At 47.1% G+C, this 11,271-nt stretch overlaps 1 protein-coding gene across 7 annotated transcripts; it reads left to right on the top strand.

The window, feature by feature from the left end:
- The first annotated feature begins 397 nt into the window (after nt 1–397).
- txlna (taxilin alpha) lies at nt 398–10,375 on the top strand. Of its 7 annotated transcripts, none has more exons than XM_023960261.2 (11): nt 398–598; nt 1,534–1,686; nt 2,149–2,397; nt 2,490–2,581; nt 7,781–7,951; nt 8,016–8,210; nt 8,294–8,413; nt 8,499–8,573; nt 8,645–8,737; nt 8,811–8,906; nt 9,015–10,375. In XM_023960261.2, the coding sequence occupies exons 2-11, from the start codon at nt 1,539–1,541 to the stop codon at nt 9,309–9,311; spliced, it is 1,536 nt and encodes a 511-aa protein (XP_023816029.1). In that variant the 5' UTR covers nt 398–598; nt 1,534–1,538; the 3' UTR covers nt 9,312–10,375. The 7 variants fall into 7 exon arrangements, with proteins under 7 accessions (XP_023816029.1, XP_023816030.1, XP_078811380.1 ...); XM_023960262.2 differs by having other exon boundaries at nt 2,149–2,403; XM_078955254.1 differs by having other exon boundaries at nt 459–598; nt 1,537–1,686.
- The last annotated feature ends 896 nt before the right edge of the window (nt 10,376–11,271 follow it).

Below are 11,271 nucleotides of genomic sequence, written 5' to 3'. Positions count from 1 at the left end.
CTGATTGGACAAAAGGAGTTCTTCTGTCAAACTACTGCTTTATTTAGTTTATAATTCAGAAAAAAGACAACGCAGCTATGAAAAAGCCTGCCCCTTTTCTATATGAAAATATAAATCTAATTTGATTATTTACAGGTAAACATGATTTAAAAATGTATACTTTGGATTTTTCCTCTGGTTTATTTGTTTAAATATTTCCAAAATTCAGTTTTACAAAAAAGTACATTATTTAAACGCGGAAATAGTTGAAAAAATATACATTTAAAATGTGCTCACTCTTGGGGGTGAATTTTATGCATCACTTAAAGTTAGTTTAATTTGTGAATACATTTGATTAGAAATGCTTCCATCTCATAACTGAGTTTATGTTTTAACAAATAGTTGTAGATTGTTCAACGTCTGAGGTTTGAGGCTTTGTTTCATTATTCCTGCACTTCCTTCCTTCATCCAGCAGGTGGCGCCAAACTGCAACAGCGACATGAATCTGACGCGGAGAAGAAGAATCTAAAGTTATGAGCGGAAGTTAGCTTCAGTCTCACGCTGAGATCGAAACCTGAAATTCTGAGACATATAAACAGTTTCTTCCCGCAGTCTTCAGGTAGGCACCTCGGCATTACCTACCGGCGTGTGGTAGAAACCTATATACAGGTAATCTGTCTGTCTACGGCCATGTCGCTACCGGGCTAAGGCGGACAGGTATATTAACTAACGACGCCAGCCCAGAGTCATCATCAGATCATCATGTTCGTTTAGAAACATCATGTAGCAGCTAAATATGCTAATTTAGCCTAAAACTGGAGAGATCCTCTCAGGAAATCGGTGTCATACGAAGCTGTCGCTGCGTAAGATTTCAGTTTCACAACCAAAAAACCAGAACATTCATGTTTTCCCCAAATGACAATTTGTACACTTTGTTAATCTGCCGAACCTTTGTGCGCAGGCGCAGTGGGGTGGTGGGGTTAAGGTGAGCCAAAGAGCGCGCGTGTGTTTACAGCGAGTTTAAACTCAAATGAATTTGGACTTTTAATCTGCTTTTCTTGAGTCCAGCTGCAGATTCTGCGGAACTTTAGTGAACATGGCCGTGTGTCAGAACCAAATCCATGGAGAACAAAGAAAGGATCTAACAACACTGGACACGTAGTGACGTACGCTGGCGATGTTCCCTGTGCCGTGGACAGTCAGTTTTGGTTTTAGAAAAGCATTGTGGAAACTGGAATCTGTATAATCAAAGCCTCATTTGGAATCAGCGGTCAGCAGTGACACCTGGTTGTGGGTTTGAATCCAGCACGCTGCCTCTGGACGTTTACCTGACCCCCCCATCATGAGTGCCTGGCTGAACTGCTGTCTGATCTGCAGATGTGGTTCTCAGTAAAAGAAGGTTGTTGATTTGAGTTCCGTCTTCATGACACAAAAACAGGTTTAAAGTCCAGTTATGGGAAACGACGACGTGAATGTTTAGGTTTATGCTAAAACTGTGATTTCCTGCATCTCACCGCCCCTCACCAGCCATCTTTGTCCTCTTCAATCTTTCAGCAGACATGAAGAAAGAAGACACGGAGGAGTCTGCCAGCCCGGCCTTTGAGGCAGCTGCACCCCCACCTGCAGATCCGGAGGCAGCTGCTAAAGGCAGTCCGGCCTCAACGAGTCCTGAGACTGATACCCCACCACAAAGCCAAGGGGGAGGAGGTAAGCGGTGCCCTGCGAGGAAGAGCATTTGATGAAGAGTTATCCACGCTGAGCATTCACTGAGTAAGACTGTGTTCTCCTGGGAGGCTGAAGTTTGGAGGTTATCAGAGAAAGGCGCCGTGGTGCAGGTGCCGCGGTGCAGACGCAGCTGTGCAGTCGACCCGATGCAGTTGCTGCTGTGCAGACGCCATTGTGCAGTCGCCCCGGTGCAGTTGCTGCTGTGCAGACGCAGCTGTGCAGATGCCGCCGTGCAGTGGTCATGAATGTAGTCTCATGCTGCTGCCTGATCAAAGTCTCAGATACCCGTCTCAGCACTGACAGATCAACCTGATGATGTCACACTAAAACACATGATCATTGGTTGGAATAATCAGAATCAGGACAATTATCGTTACACCTGTATGTCCATCACAACATTTCTGTAAGAACTTCAAAAAGAGAAATGATCTGAAATGTGTTCAGACGCAGAGGCTGCCATGTCTCAGTCCGATATGGCAGACGAGCTGAGCCGGCAGCTGGAGGACATCCTCAGCACCTACTGCCGGGAGTCAGAAGACGCTGGTGCCTTGCTCAATGGCCAGTCGCACAGCCTGGTGCTGAACGGGCTGAACTGTGAGAAGGAACACGAGAAGTCTGAGGACAGCAAAGTCAACGGCGGTCACAAGTCAGAGAAGGAGCAGAAGAAGACTCAGGAGAAAAAAAAAGTCAAAGGTTTGGGTGAGGACAAGATGACGTTGTCTGTTTTCAAACAGTTCTGTTCTTCTAAAGATGGCTCTGACGCTACTTCTGGTTTTCTTCTAAAGGGAAGGAGATCACCCTTCTGATGCAGACGCTGAACACCCTCAGCACTCCGGAGGAGAAGCTCACCGGCCTCTGCAAGAAGTACGCTGAACTGGTAAGCCGCTTCTCCAGATCTATGTGACCCCAAACAAACCCGCGGCTGCTGGAATCAAACCCACGGCTGCCGGAATCAAACCCACGGCTGTTGGAATCAAACCCACGGCTGTTGGAATCAAACCCACGGCTGCTGGAATCAAACCCGCCGCTGCTGGAATCAAACCCGCGGCTGCTGGAATCAAACCCGCGGCTGCTGGAATCAAACCCACGGCTGCCGGAATCAAACCCGCGGCTGCCGGAATCAAACCCGCGGCTGCCGGAATCAAACCCGCGGCTGCCGGAATCAAACCCGCGGCTGCCGGAATCAAACCCGCGGCTGCCGGAATCAAACCCGCGGCTGCCGGAATCAAACCCGCGGCTGCCGGAATCAAACCCGCGGCTGCCGGAATCAAACCCGCGGCTGCCGGAATCAAACCCGCGGCTGCCGGAATCAAACCCGCGGCTGCCGGAATCAAACCCGCGGCTGCCGGAATCAAACCCGCGGCTGCCGGAATCAAACCCGCGGCTGCCGGAATCAAACCCGCGGCTGCCGGAATCAAACCCGCGGCTGCCGGAATCAAACCCGCGGCTGCCGGAATCAAACCCGCGGCTGCTGGAATCAAACCCACGGCTGCCGGAATCAAACCCGCGGCTGCCGGAATCAAACCCACGGCTGCCGGAATCAAACCCGCGGCTGCTTCTAAAGCTTCATCCGTTGCGACTGTTCCACTTCACAACGGGAGCTTGGATAAGCTGTGTGGAGCGTGCTTCACAATTCTCGTCATCACAGCAGTTTACATGTAATGCCCCCTGCCCCTCCCATTTTTTGGTTTTGTTTTGAGGACTTCTGCCAAAAACCCCATCTAGAGAATCTTTGAGTCTGGTGGCCACGCCCCCCATCAGAGCAGCTCAGAGTCAAACATACCAGACTTTGATAAGGAGATATCTTAGGAACGCCAATAAGAAAGATTTGATCCAAAATGTGCATCCGTAGTCTTTTGGCAGAGCCTGGAGACGCAGCTGGTAGAGGCCGGTCCACGACGTTGGACTGTTGTTGAATGTTTTATTCTCCCTTCAAACCTTTGTTCAGGTGCAGACAGTTGTTCTGCTCATGCCGCGTCTGGAGATTCCTTGTTTTCCAGAATGTGTGTTTTCCAAGTGGGACAGTTATTTTTTCCCATCATTCCAACATCACACGGAGGCAGTTAGCGTTTTTCCCTAAGGGACGCCAACCCGTCGGTGCAATTAGTACGGTGGCCCAGAAGGGTCACAACACAACACCTTAACTCACAACACAACACATTAACTCACAACACAACACATTAACTCACAACACAACACCTTAACTCACAACACAACACCTTAACTCACAACACAACACATTAACTCACAACACAACACATTAACTCACAACACAACACTTTAACTCACAACACAACACCTTAACTCACAACACATTAACTCACAACACAACACATTAACTCACAACACAACACATTAACTCACAACGCAACACCTTAACTCACAACACAACACATTAACTCACAACACAACACATTAACTCACAACACAACACATTAACTCACAACACAACACATTAACTCACAACACAACACTTTAACTCACAACACAACACCTTAACTCACAACACATTAACTCACAACACAACACATGAACTCACAACACAACACTTTAACTCACAACACAACACTTTAACTCACAACACAACACCTTAACTCACAACACCTTAACTTACAACACAACACCTTAACTCACAACACAACACATTAACTCACAACATAACACTTTAACTCACAACACCTTAACTCACAACACAACACTTTAACTCACAACACAACACTTTAACTCACAACACAACACTTTAACTCACAACACAACACCTTAACTCACAACACCTTAACTCACAACACAACACCTTAACTCACAACACATTAACTCACAACACAACACTTTAACTCACAACACAACACCTTAACTCACAACACAACACCCTAACTCACAACACAACACTTTAACTCACAACACATTAACTCACAACACAACACCCTAACTCACAACACAACACCTTAACTCACAACAAAACACTTTAACTCACAACACAACACCTTAACTCACAACACTTTAACTCAGAACACTTTAACTCACAACACAACACATTAACTTACAAAACAACACATTAACTCACAACACATTAACTCACAAAACAACACATTAACTCACAACACAGCACCTTCACTCACAACACATTAACTCACAACATAACACTAACTCACAACACAACACATTAACTCACAAAACAACACATTAACTCACAACATAACACTTTAACTCACAACACAACACATTAACTCACAAAACAACACATTAACTCACAACACAACACATTAACTCACAACACAACACCTTAACTCACAACACAACACATTAACTCACAACACAACACATTAACTCACAACACAACACATTAACTCACAACACAACACTTTAACTCACAACACAACACCTTAACTCACAACACATTAACTCACAACACAACACATGAACTCACAACACAACACTTTAACTCACAACACAACACTTTAACTCACAACACAACACCTTAACTCACAACACCTTAACTTACAACACAACACCTTAACTCACAACACAACACATTAACTCACAACATAACACCTTAACTCACAACACAACACCTTAACTCACAACACAACACTTTAACTCACAACACAACACTTTAACTCACAACACAACACTTTAACTCACAACACAACACCTTAACTCACAACACCTTAACTCACAACACAACACCTTAACTCACAACACATTAACTCACAACACAACACTTTAACTCACAACACAACACCTTAACTCACAACACAACACCCTAACTCACAACACAACACTTTAACTCACCACACATTAACTTACAACACAACACCCTAACTCACAACACAACACCTTAACTCACAACACCTTAACTCACAACACCTTAACTCACAACAAAACACTTTAACTCACAACACAACACCTTAACTCACAACACCTTAACTCACAACACAACACTTTAACTCACAACACTTTAACTCACAACACAACACATTAACTTACAAAACAATACATTAACTCACAACACATTAACTCACAAAACAACACATTAACTCACAACACAGCACCTTCACTCACAACACATTAACTCACAACATAACACTTTAACTCACAACACAACACATTAACTCACAAAACAACACATTAACTCACAACATAACACTTTAACTCACAAAACAACACATTAACTCACAACACAGCACCTTCACTCACAACACAACACATTAACTTATCTCACAACACTTTAACTCACAACGGAAATAAAGCAGCAATGGAAGTGCTTGTAGTCTGAAATTTCCACTAACAGAAAGTAACGTCACAGTGAGCTGTGGAGGGAGCATGATTTTTCTACAAGAGAAGCTAGCAGCAGTGTTGCCAGATTGGGCGGTTTTGGTTCTAAATTTGCGGGCAAAAATGACTTTGGGGGGGTTTGCATAATTTGGGCGGTTTTAGGGTCGGTTCAGCAGTTTTTTTCCCCTCATGAATATATATTTATAATATATATAGGCCGTGTGGCTGTTGGAGTTCTATGTACTGAAGCTCCGTGAACGGCAGAGACGCTTATTGGACCGGACTCTGTCATCTAACCTTTGGTTGGGGGAGTGCAACGCCCCGCCTCTTAGATATTGTGTTCTTTAAAGCTTGATACGCAGCCGCGTGTGGGAGGAGATACCAACTAAAGTGATTGTCTAATCGCTACATGGAGAAGTGTGAAAAGACGCTGATGTGTTTACCAAGTCCTAGAGGCTAAAGTGACTCGTTCTTTTTGTTTTTAATCCTGCTTCAAACAGGAAGTACTGTGTTTTTACGACAATAGGGCACAGTTTCCTGTATAGGTGCTTCTTCTGTATTTGACACATACAAAAGACGCACCAGGTTTTAAGGCGTGAGCATGTTAACACAAACCGGTAAAACATGCATGCTAGTGTGTGTTTAAAAAAGGAGCAAAACTGAGTTGGTTGTGATTTTTTATGTTTTCCGTCATCAATCAGCATCCAAAAATCCATTAAAGTCTCTGAAATGAACATCTGGGCTAAGTTTCTAACAAACACACCAGGTTCCCTTTGGTCATCGTCAGAGTCCGTCTCGTTGCCATGTGGCTCTTCATCAATGATGCCGGCTTTGTGAAACCTCAAAGAACAGTGCAAGCAGACATGTTAGCCCAAGAATCTACAATCCATTCACAAACTGTGGCGTAACTCGCCCGGCGCTGCCTCCCAGTCTCAGTAAAACTGTGTCCACCATTGGACAGTGTGACTCACCGGGAAGTCAAAAGTGAGCGGCACCTCGTCCATGTGGCTGGATGTGTTTGTCGGTGATCTTTTCGCTGCAATAGGAGCAGAAGATGAACAGCTTTTCATTGTTATTCACTACTGCCCCACTGTAGTCGTTGCCCTGATGGAAAGATGACGGCGTTTCATAAAACGAAAGCACCACGATGGGCCTCCATGAAAATGTTCAATTTTCATCTCTGCCTTCAGTGGAATGGTGACTGTAGAGACACTTAGTCCATCGCTCCAGTCACTCTTCCAACTTGGGCCGCCACGCCTTGTTTCCACGGAAACTCAGCTGTGTCATCTTGATTGTTGGAGTTTGTTTTCCAGCTTCCTCCACTTGTGAACCATGGATTCATTCATCTTAAATTCTCTGCAGCTGCTCGATTCCCATGTTCCTCTGTGTAGCTGATAGCTTGCAGTTTAACTGTGCTTCATTATTGTGTCTCTGTGCAGCATATTCAGGCTTTCCAAACAATGTTGTTCTGCTTAGTGCACATACCTGCACTTTAGTACTATTTGGGGGGTGTCTTCTTTCACGTCCTCACTTCTTTCCTCACCGTTGTCATGCTGTCCTCTCCTACGTCCTCTTTACCAAAGTCACACAACAACACATGAGACGCACCGCACCATAGGGCGCTCCGTACATTTTGGAGAAAATATAAGACTTTTAAGTGTGCCTTATGGTCATGATGATACGGTGTGGTTTTTTCTAGTCTGTCAGCATCATGGCCTGAAGTCGCCTCAGTTCCAAAATGTCGGTCTTTCCAGCACAGTGGAACAGTCCGTGTGATGACCGAAACCTGTCTGTTTTCCAGCTGGAAGAACACCGGAACACCCAAAAACAGATGCGAGTCCTGCAGAAGAAGCAGAGCCAGCTGGTCCAGGACAAGGACAACCTGAGGAACGAGCACAGCAAGGCCATCCTGGCCCGCAGCAAGCTGGAGAGCCTGTGCCGGGAGCTGCAGAGACACAACCGCACCCTGAAGGTGAGGAGCCCACAGCGCTGTGATGCTGCTGAGCAGCCAGCTGGAACAGTGACTGTCTCTGCAGGAAGAGGGCATACAGAGAACCCGGCTGGAGGAGGAGAAGAGGAAGGAGGTGACGTCTCATTTCCAGGTGACGCTGAACGACATCCAGGCTCAGATGGAGCAGCACAACGAGAGAAACGCCAGCCTGCGGCAGGAGAACGCAGAGCTGGCCGAGAAGCTCAAGAAACTCTACGAGCAGTACAAGCTGAGGGAAGAGGTAAGTCCTGGTCCTGCCCCGCGGGGTTCAGTCTGCTGTCAGTCAGGGAGGCTTCATTTCCAACTGTGCCCTCCCCCAACCAGCACATAGACAAAGTGGTGAAGCACAAAGACCTGCAGCAGCAGCTGGTGGACGCAAAGCTGCACCAGGCGCAGGAGCTGCTGAAGGAGTCTGAGGAGCGGCACGAGAGGGAGAAGGACTTCGTAAGGATGTTTTTTACCCAAACACCCCAGAGTGCTGTTCACGGGGTCCTGGGACACAAATGTTATTTGGTTTTTCCCCGGACAGCTGCTGAAGGAAGCCATCGAGTCCCAGAGGATGTGTGAGCTGATGAAACAGCAGGAGGTTCACCTCAAGCAGCAGGTTGTCCTCCTTCTCCCCCCTCAGCTCCGTGTCTTCTCTGCTTTCCCTGAATCTTTTCTTTCTCTTCTCAGCTGTCGCTGTACACGGAGAAGTTTGAGGAGTTTCAGACCACGCTGTCCAAGAGCAATGAAGTCTTCACCACCTTCAAGCAGGAGATGGAGAAGGTGAGGCCCTGGAGGCTCCGCCCACTCTTGAAATGTGGCTCAAGCTGCTCCAGCAACACTTTTCTGTGTTCAGATGACCAAAAAGATCAAGAAGCTGGAGAAGGAGACGGCCATGTACCGCTCCAGATGGGAGAGCAGCAACAAGGCTCTGCTGGAGATGGCTGAGGAGGTGAGCTGCTGTCTGTGCTTCTCCAAAGAAGACGTGCTGTCTGGAAAAGCCCCCAAAACACATGCCGTGTGTGTGTGTGCGTGTGTGTGTGCGTGTGCATGCATGCAGAAGTCGCTGCGGGATCGAGACTTCGAGGCGCTGCAGCTCAAAGTCCAGCGGCTGGAGAAGCTGCGGCGAGCGCTGAAGGTGGAGCGAAACGAGCTAAACAAGAAGGTCCAGGGCCTGTGTGGGGAGCCATCCAGCGCCACGGGGGCTCCAGGCGCCGACCCGGGGACCGACTCCCCGTCCCCACCCCCCACAGACTCTCTGCTGGAGCCCGCCTCCTGCTCCCGCCCCTGCCAGTGTGAGCCGGAGCCCAACGCCCCCCTCCAAGAAGCAAGCGCTGCTGCCCTGGCTCAGGAATGAAGCCTCGGGCTCCTGCAGCAGCAGCAGCCCCCCCCCCCACAGCTGCTGCTCCTCCTTCACACGCCGCTGGAAGAAACGGGACAGACGGAGCAGAACGGCCGGCGGGTCCAACAGGTGTCCGTCTCTGCAGACCGCTTCTCCAAAGCACTTCAAATGTTGCAATAATCCCATTTCCTGCAATAATCTGATTTCCACCTCTTGCTGGTTGTCACTTCTGCCGCGTTCTGATGTTGTAGTCTGCGGCGTGGAAGGGCGGTCCTGCAGCGCGTCAGCCGCAGTGTGGGACGTAGTTTAGCGTCAGACCCAGTCTCAACAGAGACTAACTGGTCTTTAGGCAGCAGTGTTCTGGGTCAGGGGGAGTGATGAAGGCCGTTTCCCACAGACTCATCTCAACCTCTGCTGGGGGCCGCGGGGCTTCACCCCTGCTGGGGGGGCGTTGGGGCTTCACCCCTGCTGGGGGCCGCGGGGCTTCACCCCTGCTGGGGGGGCGTTGGGGCTTCACCCCTGCTGGGGGCCGCGGGGCTTCACCCCTGCTGGGGGGGCGTTGGGGCTTCACCCCTGCTGGGGGCCGCGGGGCTTCACCCCTGCTGGGGGCCGCGGGGCTTCTGGCTGAAGTCAGACTCTGGGATTGTCTCCTGGTCCGCAGAAGCTCAGATCAGGTTTTAGCAGAAGAATGTTCCGGCACTTCTATGCAACGCTCGCTTCCTGCTGTCGTGTGCGGCGGTCTGAAGCACTTTGACGAGAATGTAATTCTGTTTCCCGGTTGGATCTCTGTTGACTTTAAGGGAATGTTTGGCGTCTGCCATGATTTTAAAAATGTTCACAGCCGAACGGAAAATAGAGAAACTTCAGATTCTTTTGGACTTTTTTCTCCAACCCTTTCTTTTTTCTTTTTAAACTTTTTTCTGCTTCTTTGTTAAAATGATGAATACTAAAATTCAAAAGCTAAAGTTCATTTCCTCTGTTGTGCCCCGGTTTATTGGTCTGAAGGAACCAAAGATCCTCCCCCCGTCTGTTTTTGTCTGCTCCTGGATGTTTCCTGCTGAATAAAACTCTAATGTGTTGAGGAGACTCTTGGGTTCTTTTACTCACTATGTCAAACATTTGATCACCTCTACAAAAAGGATGCAAAACTTAAACGAAATATTGAAAATGAACGAAAAAAATGTATTTTAAAATTGAAGAAACACTGAAAATTAAAATAAAAAAACAGTAAAACTTATCAAATGGAAAAAAGTATTGAACAACTGCTGTTTTGTTTTTTGAACTCTTTGGTCTTTGGTGGAGGGGGTTCTGTGAGCTCATTGGGGGCCGCCCCATTGACTGTAAACGAGAACTGGACTGAGTGACCCCCGCCCCTGGCGTTCCAAACAGGAAGTACCTGCTGGTTCCAGGGAGCCAAACTCCCATAGACGTCTATGGAGAAATAAACAGCTGTTACTCAGTCATTCTATTGTGCAGACTTACCCATTCTTGATCCGATACCTTTTTGTCTAAAACGTTTTATTAATGATCCAGTTTGTTTTCTTTATTGCAAGTTATTGAAGCTATAAACGGACCAATCAGAAGCCTCACTGGTGGCGACGTGGCGTGTTTGAGATCACCCAGGCAGACTAACCAGCATACACCGCGCACCAGGGTGACCTCAAACACGCCAAGTTATCGCCTGGCCCGCCTGATAACTACAAAAACTAAATGCATTGTGGGAAACTGTTTTCTTATAGTTTAAAGGGATGCTAAACAGAAACTGCTGGCGTATTATGTAACTTTCTGTAAATAGTGAATCACTGATGAAAAAATTGACAAGATTTATTTTCTACAAATGGTCATTGAAATCAACATCACTCAGATTACTTTATCATTAGAAGTTATTTTATTTGAAATATGTAATTCTTGTTTTCTACTGATAATCATTTTGGTTCTAAATGACAGGCCGAAATTATTTTGTTGCATTTATGCA

The sequence above is a fragment of the Oryzias latipes genome, chromosome 11 (genome assembly GCF_053564925.1).
Source record: "Oryzias latipes strain Hd-rR chromosome 11, Olatipes_Hd-rR_3.1".
Lineage (NCBI taxonomy): Eukaryota > Metazoa > Chordata > Actinopteri > Beloniformes > Adrianichthyidae > Oryzias > Oryzias latipes.
This window is presented reverse-complemented; position numbering and strand designations above follow the sequence as displayed.